This window comes from Erinaceus europaeus, chromosome 7, assembly GCF_950295315.1.
Source record: "Erinaceus europaeus chromosome 7, mEriEur2.1, whole genome shotgun sequence".
Lineage (NCBI taxonomy): Eukaryota > Metazoa > Chordata > Mammalia > Eulipotyphla > Erinaceidae > Erinaceus > Erinaceus europaeus.
Genome location: NC_080168.1, coordinates 114,419,620 through 114,435,730, shown reverse-complemented (window position 1 = coordinate 114,435,730; position 16,111 = coordinate 114,419,620). Strand labels below are relative to the sequence as shown.

Here is a 16,111-nt window from a genome sequence, read left to right as displayed (position 1 = left end):
CTGGGCTTAAACCTGGATGGTGTATATGGCAAAGCAAGTGCACTATCCAACTGTGCTATTTTCTTGGCCTTAGTTTCTTGGTTTTAATAGTTGGAGAGTATGGTTACTATACAGTGGAAGGGAATGAACCCAGAACCTCATGCATACCATAAATACTGCTGAGTGGTTTCCCTCGCCAGTTTCCCTTTCTTTATTCCTTTGAGTTGAGCAGGGCTGGGAGGGACATGTATGGAGAGATGCGACAGCACTGCTCCCATTTGTACAACTTCTCCAGTATTGTCCATGATGCTTCCGTGTGGTGCAGTGACACATAGGAAGCCTATTTACTTGTTTATTTGACAGAGATAGAGAAGTTGACAGGGAACGAGAAGATAGGGAGAGAGAAAGAGAGAGACCTGCAGACCTGCTTCATCATGTGCAAAGCCTTTCCCTCTGCAGCTAGGGGAGGAGGCTTGAACTTGGTCATTGCACTTTGTAACATGTGTACTCAGGGGTGCACCACCTGGCCTCTGAGATGCAACTCTTAAATAAGGATGAAGATTGCAGTTGCCATCCATCCATCCATCCATCCATCCATCCATCCATCTATCTATCTATCTATCTATCTATCTATCTATCTATCTATCTATCTATGAGGGATGGTAAGATTTAGAGGATACAAGCGATAAAAAAGCAAATAGACATTTTATTTTAGACGGTAAGATTGAGAGGATACAAAGCAAATAGACACTTTATATTTTTTATTGGGAAAAAATTGGGGCAACAGAAGGATCCATTATGTTGTCCCTGATGAAGATGACCAGTGACAGTGGTGAGAGGGATCTGTTAGAGGTCTAGGCCTGTCATGTTTGTATGGGAATCCCAGGACTCCCTGACTAGGGATGGGTGTGGCCTAGTAGTGACTAAAGAGTCATCATTAAAGTATGCCAGTCTCTCGACCTTATTCAGCTTTTGTAGTCCTTACTTTGACAAGGTTAGCTCTGGAGTGATTGAGGGACATGCAATAGAACGTAGGTGAGGGGTATCTAGGTCTAAGTAGAAACTTTCATTAGGTACTGTATAGTGCCTTTTTAGGTCTTCCTGCTTGCTTGCTACATTTATTGACTCACTGCAAACCACTGTGCATTTTTGCTTTAAGGTATATGTTTTTCCCCAACTCCTGGACCCTGGTCTGTATCTAGGTGTTGAGGTTTGTTAAGAAGTGTACCACCCGAAATGAATTTAAGGAGTCCTATGAGCTAGGAAAGGTCTCAGCAGAGTGATGAAGCTGATTGTTTCTCATTCTACGCCTGACATCTCTGGATGGAGTCCCAAGTGAAACATGCCCAGGTGGTACTAGTTACACTGGGAGAAGCATGCAGGAAAGTGAGCTGCCCTAGAGGTTTCAGGACTGGGAGAAATATGGGCTTTATGGAGAAAGTGGAAGGTTCCTGCTGTCTTAGAGATTAAGAAAGCAATAGATAGTTATAGCTATAACCAGATCATTTGGCAATTGGGTTAATTTTGAAAATCAATCCTATTGTTAGGATTTGCTGTAGCATACAACACCCATAATTTATGTCCTTTTATGCTATTTACTTATAGCTGTGTCTTATAAAGGAACTCATCAGTTGCTTTTGTTCTCCCTGGTCTAAGCTTTTAGGAGATTTAATGTCATTTTTTAAATGTGTTTTTTTAAAAATATTTATTTATTTTCACTTTTGTTGCCCTTGTTTTTTATCGTGGTAGTTATTATTGTTGTTCTTGATGTCGTCGTTGTTAGATAGGACAGAGAGAAATGGAGAGATGAGGGGAAGACGGGGAGAGAAAGATAGACACCTGCTGACCTGCTTCACCGCCTGTGAAGCAACTCCTCTGCAGGTGGGGAGCTGGTGCTGGAACCGGGATCCTTGAGCCGATCCTTGCACTTTGCGCCATGCATGCTTAACCCGCTGTGCTACCTCCCGACTCCGATTTAATGTCATTTTTAAAATGCTGTAAATTGTACTAAAATATTTGTTTTATTAGTTGGCTGTTAAATTGTTTAATTAATTTATTAAATTGTTTAATTAGGGAGTCGGGCAGTAGCACAGCGGGTTAAACACCGTGGCACAAAGCGCTGGGACCGACATAAGGATATCGGTTCGAGCCCCCGGCTCCCCACCTGCAGGGGAGTCACTTCACAGGTGGTGAAGCAGGTCTGCAGGTGTCTTATCTTTCTCTCCTCTCTGCCTTCCCTTCCTCTCTCCATTTCTCTCTGTCCAATCCAACAACAACATCAACAATAATAACTACAACAACAACAAAAAAAACAAGGGCAACAAAAGGAAATAAATATAAAAATTGTTTTATTAAACATACATTTACTAAATGTATGTTTTAATTTATAGGAGGATTTAGAAAATTGCAGTCATACATATATTTTTTTAACCAGAGCATGTTCAGTTATGGGTTATGGTGGTGCAGGGGGATTGAACATGGAACTTTGGAGCCTCAGGCATGAGAGTCTGTTTGCTTAACCATTATGCTATCTACCCGTGCCCAATAATTGCAGTTGGACAAGGTAAGGATAATAGGATATTTCTAGCTTTTTGAATTGGGGGAAGGAAACCATAGGAAGGCAATGATTATGTAATAAGATATATATTTTTTAATTTCTTAAATTATGTTTATTTATTAGATAGAGACAGCCAGAAATTGAGAGGAAGAGGGAGGTAGAGAGGGAGAGAAACAGAAGACACTTGCAGTACTGCTTCACTTGGAAGACTTTCACCTGCAGGTGAGGACTGGGGGCTCAAACCCTTGTTCTTGTACTTTGTAATATGTGTGCTCAACCAGATGGGCCACCACCCAGTCCCAATAATAAGATATTTATATCCTAGTTTGCATAAAAGATTAAGAATATGAACTCTGGGGCCAGAGGGACTTGTTTTATATCCCTCCTTAGATTGGGTCACTTTGTATTGCGCGATCTCTGTTTTAACCTATTTTTCATTTTCCTTATCTTGAGGATAGTACTAGCATTCATCCCCCCCTTCTGATATCTATTTTATAGGATTGACAGTTACTGTAAAACATGTGGAGTACTCTGACTCATAATGAATACTAAATTGAGCTTCCTAGTATAGCATGCTGTCTATATCAGGAGACTGGGTTTGAGCCCAGCACCACATGGGAGCACCATCAATGGCATTGGGTGGGGAACTCTGGGTGGTGGAGTGGTGGTGTCTCCTCTATACATAAATTTTAAGAAGGAAGAAGGATGGATGGATAAGAAAAAGTTGGGTCCAGGAGGCCACTAAGAAGTCAGTGCCTGTGCACAAAGCCCAGAATTCCTTAGCACCAAAGTATGTGGATCTCATGGAGACCTTTCTAGAAAGACCGTATTTTTAGCACTCTAAAAATAAGGCCTCAGTTTGTGTGATAAGGCACCAGCTGGGTGAATTACCTTCTTGCTCCCTCTTTTTTTTTTTTTAATTTTTTATTTAAGAAAGGATTAATGAACAAAAACATAAGGTAGGAGGGGTACAACTCCACACAATTTCTTTTTTTTTTTAACACAATTGTCAGGTGCCAGCTGACTTGGTAGAAATACAGGGCGATATAGCTCGTCTTTCCCCTTTAATACAAGACCAGTAGTATTAACTTTATTGGTCAAACAAAAACTCAAGCTTTTGTTCCACAGTGGTCAATCCTGATTCTTGATAACTGGGAGAAATGACTTATGGTGTTTGTTTCCTTAATATTCAAAGTATAAATGCCAGACAAGCAACAAGCTCCTTTACCCAGAGGCTTGTTTGAATACAAAGTTTCTTCTGGTCCTGCCCTGCCCAGTCACAAGCTACATTTTGTCAAGACACTAGACAGTTCTTGCACAGTAAAGTTTGAGAAACATTTACATACAATAATTCACCCATGATACATTTCAGCAGATTATAATGTGAGCCTCCTGTTTGCCAGTCTGTTTTTTATTATTATGAAATAATAATAATTAATTAATGATAAAAGTTAATAGTAGTTATTTTTTATTAAGACTGAGACATTTTCATTTTATAAAGACTATAACCAGGGCCACGAAGATAGAGTACTGTTTATGCAAAAGACATCCATACCTGAGTTTCTGAAGGTTCAATCTCCAGAAGCATCAGTGAGAAAGAAGCAGTACTCTGGTAAAACAAACTACACCAAATTTATTTTCTTAAATTCATTCATTCGTTCATTTTTACCAGAGCACTGATTGAACCAGGACTTTGGAGCCTCCGTCATGAGAATCCCTTTGCATAGCTATTATGCTATTTACCCCACCCTCTACAACCAAATCTATATTAAATTTTAAACTATAATGTACGGGTGAAAAGTTCTACTTTATTTCTGTCAGTAGTCAAAACAATCCCAGAAGCTAGTTCCTTGTTAATGTTTAGTAGAGTCCTCATGCCTACAGACGGTTAATATATGACAGTGGGACTCAAAACATTAAATGAAGAAAGCATAATCTTTTTCAGTAATGGTGCTGGTAAAGTTGAGTTGTAACACTGAGATGAATGGGAAAAAAAGACCAGTATATTTCACCTTGCACAAAGGCAACTCAGAAAGGGATTAAAGACTAGAATGTTAGGCTGGAAAACATAAATACATAGATGAGGAAACATTGATGTCTGCTTCGGAAACATTTTGAGGCCAGTCTCTGTTTTAGGGGTTAGAAAGCAGTAAATAATAGATAATGATATTGTGATTGTGAAGCTTGCAGACAAAATAACTCCAGTTAGGATAAGCGCTTTGTGATAGAGGGTAATTTTTAATAAATGAGCTAGTATTATCTTCTCCCCCCGAAACTGAAAATCAGCTGGATTTTGGCCCTAGGGTAGAAATTATTATAGATAAGAAGCGACTTCTTGCCTGAAGGCTCAAGACCTCACCTAGTGGTTGTTTTCTATATTTTCTCCTGGATTATTAGTCATTGTAGATAGAGATGAGGTGAAGGACTTTTTACGATATCTAGGTAGTATGTTACTAGCTTTCTTCCGGATTGTCTAAAGTAATGGTGAATAGTCTCTGGATGACTACGTACTGCCTGTTTTCAAATACTTGTTTTGGTTTATGAGCTGTGCAACCAGCAGATTACTTTGCCTTCAGATAAAGTAACTTTTTCCTTATGTGCAGAAATATAGGTGATAATAGTTTTGTGTAACACACACACACACACACACACACACTCTTGACATGGTTGCAGAAAGCAAATCCAGGTATCTCACAGATTTTGTGACTGAGCCACTTCTCTAGCCCAATTTCTCCCTTTTTATTAAAGGAGAGGGAAAACAAAGCACTGGTCCACCATTCTCAGAGTGTTGCTACTCCATGTGCTGTCAGAGCTCTAACTCCCTGAGCCTCATGATTGATCGATGCATAATTTACTGTTGAGTTAACCTGCACAACCTCCCAATAATAATTTTGTTCGTATGATAGATTTTTAGATTATTTACTAATAATTGGGTTGGTGGTCTGGCACATTTTGTGCCAGGACTTGAACTCAGACCCCAATACTAGTTTATTTTTCCCAGTTTTTCTTTCCCTCCAGCTTGTTGCTGTGGTTAGGTGCCTGCACTATGAATCCACTGCTCCTGAAGGCTTTTTTGTTCCCTCTTTTGTTGCCCTTGTTTACTGTCATTGTAGTTGTTGCTGTTATAGAGACCTACAGACCTGCTTCATTGCTTGTGAAGCGACCCCCCTGTAGGTGGGGAGCAGGGGGCTTGAACCAGGATCCTGACGCCAGTCCTTGCGCTTTGCGCCACGTGCGCTTAACCCACTGTGATACTACCCAGCCCTCCCAGTGATAGTTTTTAACTGAAGTTGTTATAAAGATGAATTGAGTGTTTCATAAGTATGAATTCTTATTCTTCTGTCAGAATGGATGGAATATTCCTGTAATTTTTATGCTGAATGAAGTGACAGGTAATTTGTGTTGTGCCCCTTCAAATTTGCTGTGTCCTCTTGGTCACTACCCAGTTAAAGCATCCCCTTCTAAGTGTATTTCTTTTGCTCTATTCATATGTTTACTTCCACAAATAGATCTTTGTTGCATTCAGAAATTAATTTAGTGGTCCTCTTTATATTGGAGATGTGAACATTAAACCTGGATGATTGATCTGCCACAGGCAAATAAGGTTAATCAATTTATACACTTTATTTCTGTTTTTCAGCATTTGTAGGGTTAAGTGGCATGGGATTTCTGTTTCTGATAGTAAATAGGTAAGTAAAACAAACGGTTGTATTTGACCAAAGATACTGTTTCATTATATTAATGGTGACTATTACCTGATTCTTGGTTCTGTTGCCTTAAAACTGCTGTTTCTTATGACAGGATATCACATTCTTCAAGAATGTGATGCTTCTCTGTTTTCTTTCATTTGTATCTCTACAAAACAGCAGTTGGTATAAAGTAGGCCAGAAATGAGGACTTCTTTTGGTATTCAGTGGTGACATACATTGATTTGAAATAGGAGTGGTGCTTGATAGGCAGGTTTTAGTCTATTTAAGTGAGAACTAGAGGATCACTGGTACATCAATGCTCAGGACTGAATCTAGGACTTGATGCTTGTAAATCTAGTGTATCATCCATCACCCACTTACCACTCCCTGGGCTGCAGATCTGTAGGTTTTACAGACTGACAACTAGAATGTTTTAAGAATATCCATATATTTGCATACTTTGTGTAAATGGATGTGTAGTCTGGCTTTGCACATGGACAATAAACATTCTTTAATGGATGTTTTATATACCTGTAGAACTTGTAGTTCTTCTGCAATAATTTTTTTCCTTTTTAAAAAGCTTAGTTGAAATAGAGGTTAATAAGAAATTGCCACCAAAATCTGCTATCCCGTAAGCAGCCTGCATTACAATATTATGATGCTGCAATAAATTGATATTACTAAAATCCACAGACTTACCAGTTTTAGTCTGGTAAATAAATTATCTGATTTTATTCCTGGAATATTATATATCAGTAAACTATAGTTTTCAGATAAATGCTTTGTGTGCCTTAGTTCCTTCAAAGTGCGGTAACTATCACAGAGCAGGGAGCTTATGAACAACCAAAATCTGCTTCTGATAATACCAGATGAAGATTAGGTGTTGGTAAGGTCTTCCTAGTCCCAAAACAATGTAGTGCCTATTTTGTGTCCTCACATGATGGTAGAGGTTATAGAGCTCTGTCTGGTCTCTTTGAGAAGAGCCTAAGCCCATTCACAAGGGTTGCTTCATGACCTAAGCACCTCCCAAAGGCCTTACCTCCGGTATCACTTTGGGCACTAGGATTTCAGTGTGTGTGTGTGTGTGTGTGTGTGTGTGTGTGTGTGTGTGTGTGTGTGTGTGTGTGTGTGTTAGATGGTTCTCATTTTCCAGTATTATAGAATTGTGGGACCAGATATGATGTCTGGTGCCCTGGGTTCATTCCCAGATGCTTCATTGTAAGAATGTGTATATATGCTGAATGTCCTAGTGCTCTGTGAATGTGTGTAGATGTAAAACTTTTTATTTACTTTCTGAGAGAAAGATCAAAGCACCACACTTCTGGCATAAGTTGCGCTGGGAATCAAATCCAAGAACCCCCACACATTCAAGTACTGTGTTTATGAAAAATAAACAGCTATTTTTGTTGAATAAAACTGACAAAGATTTCAGGACCAAAGAATATATATATATATATATATATATATATATATATATATATATGAAAAAATTGTGTGTGTATTATTGTTATTATTTGCCTCCAGGGTTATCACTGGGACTCTGTGCTGGCACTACAAATCCATTTTTCCTGTGGCCATTTTTAAAATCTTTTTTGGATAAGACAAATTGAGAGGGCTGGGGAAGACAAGGGGAGATAGATAGACTCCTGCAGGTGGGGAGCTGTAGGCTCGAACCTGGATCCATACGCTGCTCCTTGCCCATCACACCATATGCGCTTAACCCACTGCCCAGCCACCCTTTTATATATTATTATTTTACTGCCACCAGAATTATTGCTGGGGCTCAGTGCTGGCACTGCACACAAATCCACCACTCCCAGGGGTCTGTTCTTCCCCCCCTAATTTTTATTAGGAGAATGGAGGATACAGAATAGAGAGGGAGAGAAAGAAAGCTAGATACCTGCAGACCTTGCAAGTGGGGAATGGGGGTTTGAACTTGGATCCTTGTGCTGGGTAATGTGTTCCCTTAACCAGGTGCACCACTAGCTCCTGTAGTTTTATTCTTAACAGATTCCTTCCAGACTTGTTGCTGTTCCTTTATATATACACATATCTGTATAGTGATGATGACATACTAATTGTTTTGCAACTTTCTTCTATGTTTCTTCTATGAGCATTATTCCTTGGATCACTTACAGACCACACATATAGGCCTTTCAGAGTTTATATTTGGGGGCTGAGTGGTGGTGTACTCTGTAGAGCACACAATTTACCATGTCTAGGACATGGGTTCAAGCCCTTAGTCACCACCCACAGAGATAAACTTCATGACTAGTGAAGCAGTGCTGCAGGTTTTTCTGTATACCTTCCCTTTCAGTTTCTGTCTGTCGTATCAGAAAAGAAAAAAAGTTAAGCGCACCAACCAGTCAGCGTAAAGATGCCGGTTCCAGTTCCGGCCCCCACCTGCAGGGGGTGGGGGGGGGTCACTTCACAGGCAGTGAAGCAGGTCTGCAGGTGCCTTATCTTTTTTCTCCCCCTCTCTTGATTTCTCTCTGTCCTGCCCAGCAACAGCATTGATAAACAGCATTGATAAACAACAAGGGCAACAAAAGGGAAAAAATAGCCTCCAGGAGCAGTGGATTCGTAGTGCACCACCGAGCCTCAGCAATAATCCTGGAGACAAAAAAAAAGGAGTGGAGGACTTGAGTGGGCACCAAGCGCCAGCTATAAAGGACCCTGGTAACAATAACAGAAAAATGTTACTCAATATATTAGTGAGAGGGGGTCTGGCATGTCGCAGTGGGTTAAGTGTACGTGGCGCAGAGCAGGGACTGGAGTAGAGATCCCGGTTCGAGCCCCCGGCTCCCCACCTGCAGGGGAGTTGCTTCACAGGCGGTGGAGCAGGTCTGCAGGTGTCTATCTTTCTCTCCTCCTCTCTGTCTTCCCCTCTTCTTTCCATTTCTCTCTGTCCTTTCCAATAAGGAATGACATCAACAACAACAATAATAGCCACAACAAGGCAACAACAACAAGGGCAACACAAGGGGGGAAAAATGGCCTCCAGGGGCAGTGGATTCATGGTGCAGGCACCTAGCCCCAGCAATAACCCTGGAGGCAAAAGAGAAAAATAAACAAATAGTGAGAGAGAAAGGAGGAGGAGAGGGAGATGAGAACTAGAGTATATATGATGCTGGAGACCAAACTCATTTCTTTAATATGTTAATTTATGTTTAAATGAGAGCATGGAGAGGGGGGGTGAGGGGCAACTAGAGTCCATCAGACACTTCCTGTGCCACCGAATATTAGTTTTTGTCTAATAAACGACCCGAACTGCCCCTGCGGCTACAGACAGACTTTGACCCACATAGTCAATGACTGCCACCTCTCCAGTTTCAAAGGAGGTCTCGAAACTTTACATCAGGCTTAACCTGACGCTGTTGACTGGCTGCGGAAGAAGGGCAAACGCTAGAAGAAGTTTTTGTCTGGGACAACATTGCTCTGGGCTGGCATTTTCAAATTTCAAAGACAAGGAGAGAAACACAACAGAACTGAGCTTCCCCTAGTGTGTTAGGGGCCAGCTTGAACTTGGGTCATACACAGAACATTTGACACTTTAACCACTGTGCCACCTCCTGGGTCACTTAGGGTAACATTTAAATGGAGTTCTTTTTTTCTTTTTCTTTTAATTATTATCTTTATTTATTAGATAGAGACAGCCAGAAATTGAGAGGTGGGGGGGTAAGATAGAGAGGGAGAGAGACGGAAAGACACCTGCAACCCTGCTTCATCACTCATGAAGTTTTCCCCCCTGCAGGTGGGGACTGGGGCCATGAACCCAGGTCCTTTTGCATTGTAACATATGAGCTTAGCCAGGTGTGCCACTACCCAGCCCCAAAATGGAGTTTTTTATGAGAAAACAACAACCAAAATGTTTGGCTGCTGTAACAACTGGTGTTCCCTTCCTACATGCTTATGTAACTTTTGCATTGAAATAATAGTAGCAGTAATCATAGCAGTGAATAATGAACACGAACGTTATATCTCATGTCACATATGACTGGGTGACCTGTAATAGGGAGATACTTAAGTGGCTGTTTCAGCAAGTAGGTAAACTAATTCTTTTTTTTTTATTCTTTTTTTTTTTTATTTAAGAAAGGATTAATTAACAAAACCATAGGGTAGGTGGGGTAAGATTCCGCACAATTCCCACCACCCAATCTCCATATCCCACCCCCTCCCCTGATAGCTTTCCCATTCTCTATCCCTCTGGGAGCATGGACCCAGGGTCATTGTGGGTTGCAGAAGGTAGAAGGTCTGGCTTCTGTAATTGCTTCCCCACTGAACATGGGCATTGACTGGTCGGTCCATACTCCCAGTCTGCCTCTCTCTTTCCCTAGTATGGTGAGTCTCTGGGGAAGCAGAGCTCCAGGACACATTGGTGGGGTCTTTAGTCCAGGGAAGCCTGGCCGGCATCCTGATGACATCTGGAACCAGGTGACTGAAAAGAGAGTTAACATACGAAGCCAAACAAATTGTTGAGCAATCCTGGACCTAAAGCTTGGAATAGTGGAGAGGAAGTGTTAGGGGGGTACTCACTGCAAACTCTAGTGTACTTCTGCTTTCAGGTATATATTTTGCAGTAGTTTACGGATACGTGTGAAGATATGCTCTCTCTCACAGAAACTGGTGTATATCTAGGTTTTGGGACTTTGTTAGAAAGTGAAAAAAAAAAAAAAGAAAGGGAGGGAGAAAGACACCTACAACACTGCCTTACCACTTTCAAAGATGTCCCCCTGAAGGTGAGGACTGGGGGCTCGAACCTGGGTCCTGGCACATTGTAACATGTGTGCTCAACCAGGTGGGCCACTGCCCAGCCCCTTTAATTTCTCTCTGTTCTATCAAAGAGGGATTACCAGTTAAGTAAAATAAAAATTTAAAGGTTACTATTAAAAATAAATAATGCAGAGAGTAGATAGCATAATGGTTATGCAAATAGACTCTCATGCCTGAGGTTCCAAAGTCCCAGGTTCAATCTCCCACACCACCATAAGCCAGAGCTGGTTAAAAAAAAAAGAAAGTGAACCACCTGAGATGGAATTAGAGTATACTATGAAAGGAAAGGTCTCACCCGAGTAATGAAGCTGAAGGGTTGTCATGCCACACGTGAAGTCTCTGGACACAGTCTGAAGTGAAGCATGTTGAGGTGGCAGTCGTGTTGGTTAGGTTGTGATCGGCAGATGCAATATAATTTGATATAGATTGGGAGAGGCATACGGGAAATACGAGGGGGAAATACAAGAGGGGGAAAATTAATTGTATGTCTCGAAGTTTTTCAAAACACAAACTGAATCTTTTTAATATATAGGCTGTGTAATTGATATGCAGACTCTCTCAAAAGCCTAGACCAAGTAGATCAGAAGCAACCAATAGCACAGCCATATACAAGATACTGGGTACTGTACAGCAAACCCTAACAAAAGGACTTTTCGAAGTTAACCCAATTACCAAATAATGTGATGATAACATTAACTATCAATTGTCTTTTGGAACCCTAAGACAGCAGGAACCTCACATCTCTACTATAGAGCCTCTACTTCCCCCAGTCCTGGAACCATTGGATAGGGCCCACTTTCCGGTAAAATAATTCTTATAAGACATTCATAGAACCCACAGAATTGCTTAACTGTTCTGCTTTTGTTATTGTGGTGGTGAGTTATTTCTGGGTTTCGTTGTTAAGTATTTTCCTTTTTAAAAATTTTTTATATCTGAGCTTGGAACTTAAAAGAAGTTTTTAAAATTATTTTCCCTTTTGTTGCCCTTGTAGTTATTGTTGTTGTTGATGTCATCGTTGTTAGATAGGACAGAGAGAAATGAAGAGATGAGGGGAAGACAGGGGGGCGGGATAAGACACCTGCAGACCTGCTTCATTGCCAGTGAAGTGACTCCACTGCAGGAGCCGGGGGCTGGAACAGGGATCTTTAGGCCGGTCCTTGTGCTTTGCCGTACATGTGCTTAACCCGTTGTGCTACCGCCCGACTCCCTAATATTTTTCTTATTTTAACTCAGCTCTTATTTATGGAGGTGCTGGGGATTGAACCTTGGGTATCTGCTTCAGGCATAAAAGGCTTCCTCCCCTCCCTCCACATAAGCATCTTGCTATCTCCCCGTCCCTAATTTAAATGTTTTCATATACCTCAACCATAAGATGTTCACTACTGCACATGAGAAATTGGTGTGCTTAGAATATTTGGGTGTCCTGGTTTAATAAATGGCAATTTTGCAGCAGCTAGAGATTCAAAATCGAGTCCTGATTTTGATCTCTGGCACATGTGCTAGAGTGATGCTCTGGTTCTCCCTCTACTTTTTTTTTTTTTTTTTCTTCCAGTGTTATCAATGGGACTTGGTGCCTGTACTACGAATCCATTGCTGCTGTGGGCCATCTCCCCCCCCCCCATTTTTTGTTGTCCTTGTTACTGGCATTGCTGTTGTTGTTGGATAGGACAGAGAGAAATAGAGAGGGGAGGGGAAGATGGGAAGAGAAAGATACCTGCAGACCTGCTTCATTGTGAAGCAACCCCCCACAGGTATGGAGCTGGGGGCTTGAACTGGGGTCCTAATGACAATTCTTGTGCTTCGCAGCATGTGTAGTTAACCCACTGCACTACCGCCCAGCCCCCTAGATGTGATATTCATCTTAATTTTTATTGCCACCAGGGTTATCACCGGCACTACAAGTCCATCACTTCTGGAGTCATCTCCCCCTCCCCCTTTCCCACTCTTTCTTTCTTTTAATTTTTTATTTATAAAAAGGAAACATTGACTAAACCATAGGATAAGAGGGGTACAACTGCACACAGTTCCCACCACCAGAACTCTGTATCCCATCCCCTCCTCTGATAGCTTTCCCATTCTCTATCACTCTGGGAGTATGGACCCAAGGTCATTGTGGGATGCAGAAGGTGGAAGGTCTGGCTTCTGTAATTGCTTCCCCACTGAACATGGGCATTGACAGGTCGATCCATACTCCCAGCCTGTCTTTCTCTTTCCCTAGTGGGGAAGAGCTCCAGGACACGTTGGTGGGGTCGTCTGTCCAGGGAAGTCTGGTCGGCATCATGCTAGCATCTGGAACCCCGAGTAATGAGGGTAAAGGGCTGACATTCCAAGCCTGACGTTCTGGACACAGTCTGAAGTGAAGCATGCTGAAGTTGCGTTGATTAGGTTTGGATCGACGGATGCAATATCATTTGGTATGAATTGAGTGAAGCTTGTAGGAAAATGAGTCCCACCCTAGGTGTTCCAGGACTGTTTCCCTCTCTTTCTATGTTACTTGATAAAATGGAGAGAAATTGAGAAGGAAGGGGAGAGACAGATACCTGCAGACATGCTTCACCACTCATGAAGCTTTTCCCCCTGCAGATGGGAGCCAGGGGCCTGAACCTGGGTCCTTGCGCTTAACCAGGTGCCTCCACTGCCTGCTCCCCCTTTTAAATTTTTTTTGGTTTTTTTGTATGTATTTAGTTTACCAGAGCTCTGATCTGAGAGGATTGGATTTGGGATTTCCGAGCTTTAGTCATGAGTTTCTGCATAACCTATCTACCCTTGCCCCAATTTTTCCCTAGTTATGCTTTATCTTTAGTTTTTGTTACAGTTTTATATCCTGTAGTCAGTGTATGTGGCTTATATCGGCTTCTTCAAAATTGATTTGCTTTGTCATAATAATTTAAATTTTCTTTTTAATTTCACTTTGCAATTACTGGATATAATACACTAGTATTTTCATTATATGCTTTTGAGGGTGAGACAATTTAATTACATTCTATTCAAAGCCAACATGCTTAATAGAAAAGAAGCATTATGAGCCAGCTAGATAACTCACCTGGGGGAGGGTGGCATCAGGGCTTCGGGTGCCTCTGTCTCTGCCTGAAAAGGCTTATACAGAATCCAGCTGCAACAAGCAAAAAGGGAACACATGTATGTACTAATGTATAAATGACACATAGCTTTAATTTGGATAAGTAGAGATTGTGCGCATGTGCTTTTCCACAACATGTGAACTAAGGTTTTCATTCTTTTCATTGGGTTATCAAAAAGTCATGACATACTCTATTTTTGCATAGAAAAAAAAGAAAAATCTGTCATGACTTTTCCAACAGCATAATATTTAAAATAGGGAGAGATGCCCCAAGTGTTGTGGCATTCTATGTCATGCCAGGGCTCCAGTGCAGCTGTGCTCATGGCAAGGCATGTACCCCACTGGTTGAGCTAACTTCAACATCTCACACTTAGTTTCAGATGTACAGCACAGTGATTTGATATGATACTGTGAGATGATCACTACGGTTATATCTTGATAATATATCACCATGTCTAATTATAGGTTTTGGAGCCTCAGGCTTGAGAGTCTCTTTGCATAACTATTATGCTATCTACCTCCACCCTAATTATAGATTTTGGTTAGTAAGTCTTATTTTTGTACAGACTGGACACAATCAAGGGAACTGACCTTATTTTATTAATCTTTTAACCAGAACACTGCTCAGCTCTGGCTTTTAGTCATACTGAGGATTAAAGCTGGAACTTGAGTCTCAGGCATCTAAATCTTTTTGTATAATTATTATGCTTCTTCCCCCAAACACTTATGTTTGTAATTAGATGAAGTAAGCAAAAGATCACTTTAGATAGTAGTAATCTGTTAAATAGTTGGGTTTTTTTTTTTTTTTTTTTTTTTTTGCTATCAGGTTTATGGTTGGGGCTTGATGCACTATGAATCCACTCCAAGAGAGAGGTTGCTAGAGAAAGTTAGACGCCCGCAGACTTTGTATCACTGATCATGTAGCATTTCCCCCTGCAGGTGGAGAGCGGGGGCTGGAACCTGGGTACCAGCATATGGTGAAATGCGCACTTAATGGGTGTGCCACCGCCCCAGCCCCTATGTTAAGTTGTTAATGGACAATAAAAATACACTTTCCAGGAAATGGAAAGGTACAGACAATATGATGTAGATTTTTTTTCTTGACTTGTGAAAATACTACTACTGACATAATTACTTGAAAAGCTACATAATAGCTTTTCAAATTGAGAAAATGTTTTATAAGACTTGTTGCCAAAGGAGTACAGTTTCACATCTCCCCAATATAGCATGCCCCACCTACCTCTAAATTACCGTTTTCTGTTCTCTACCTCCTTTCAACTCTCTCCGAACCCCCATTTGAATCTGGCTCTACTGAAATAGTCCTTGGCCCACTGTTTCAATCTGTATTTTCCTTTGCTTGTTTCTTATATCACATTTATGTGTGAGATCATCTGTTATATATATCTGTTTCTGATTTAGTTAATTTATCATGACCCTCTCTAGTACTTTCAGTGCTATAGCAAAAATTTCATCTTGTATTTTGTTGTGTGTATAGCTTTTAGAATTTCCTTATTCACATTTCTGTTGTTGGAAACTGGTTGTTTACCAATTTTGGCAGCTGCGTGTAGTGTTGAGATGAACATGGGTCTCTTTGGATTTTTTGTTATTCTCAAAAGATCTATCACATTTTAGGTGCAGTCAAAGTTATAGTTATATCTGAACACCTGCTCTAAATAGACTAAATAAATAATTTGTTCTAGATATAGAAAATATTCCCTGATGTCAAATAACTCAGTAATTTGAATACATTCCATGGCATTTGCAAGTAGGTAAGGGCAAAGCAATATTCTGTCTTAAAGAGATTATCTACCGAGGCCAGGCGATGGTGCACCTGGTTAAGCACTCACATTACCGTGCACAAGGACCCAGGTTCTAGTCCCTGGTCCCCACCTGCAGGGGAAAGCTTCACAAGTGGTGAAGCAGGGATACCGGTGTCTATCTGTGCGTGCCCCCCCATCTCACCCTCCTTTCTCAACTTTTCTGTCTACCCAATAAAAAAAAACGATGGGGAGTCAGGTAGTGCAGTGGGTTAAG

At 41.0% G+C, this 16,111-nt stretch overlaps 1 protein-coding gene across 10 annotated transcripts in view; it reads left to right on the top strand.

The window, feature by feature from the left end:
- Positions 1-16,111, top strand: part of LARP4 (La ribonucleoprotein 4) — a 66,591-nt gene that overhangs the window by 16,003 nt on the left and 34,477 nt on the right. For 2 of the 10 annotated variants that reach the window (XM_060195376.1, XM_060195375.1), the window contains exon 2: positions 13,217-13,412. The exons of 7 other annotated variants lie outside the window; for them this stretch is intronic. In XM_060195376.1, the coding sequence (XP_060051359.1) occupies positions 13,398-13,412 (15 nt within the window). In that variant the 5' untranslated portion in view covers positions 13,217-13,397. Of the gene's footprint in view, positions 1-6,176; positions 6,226-13,216; positions 13,413-16,111 lie in introns of all 10 variants that reach the window. One more of the 10 variants, XM_060195380.1, reaches the window with a different exon arrangement.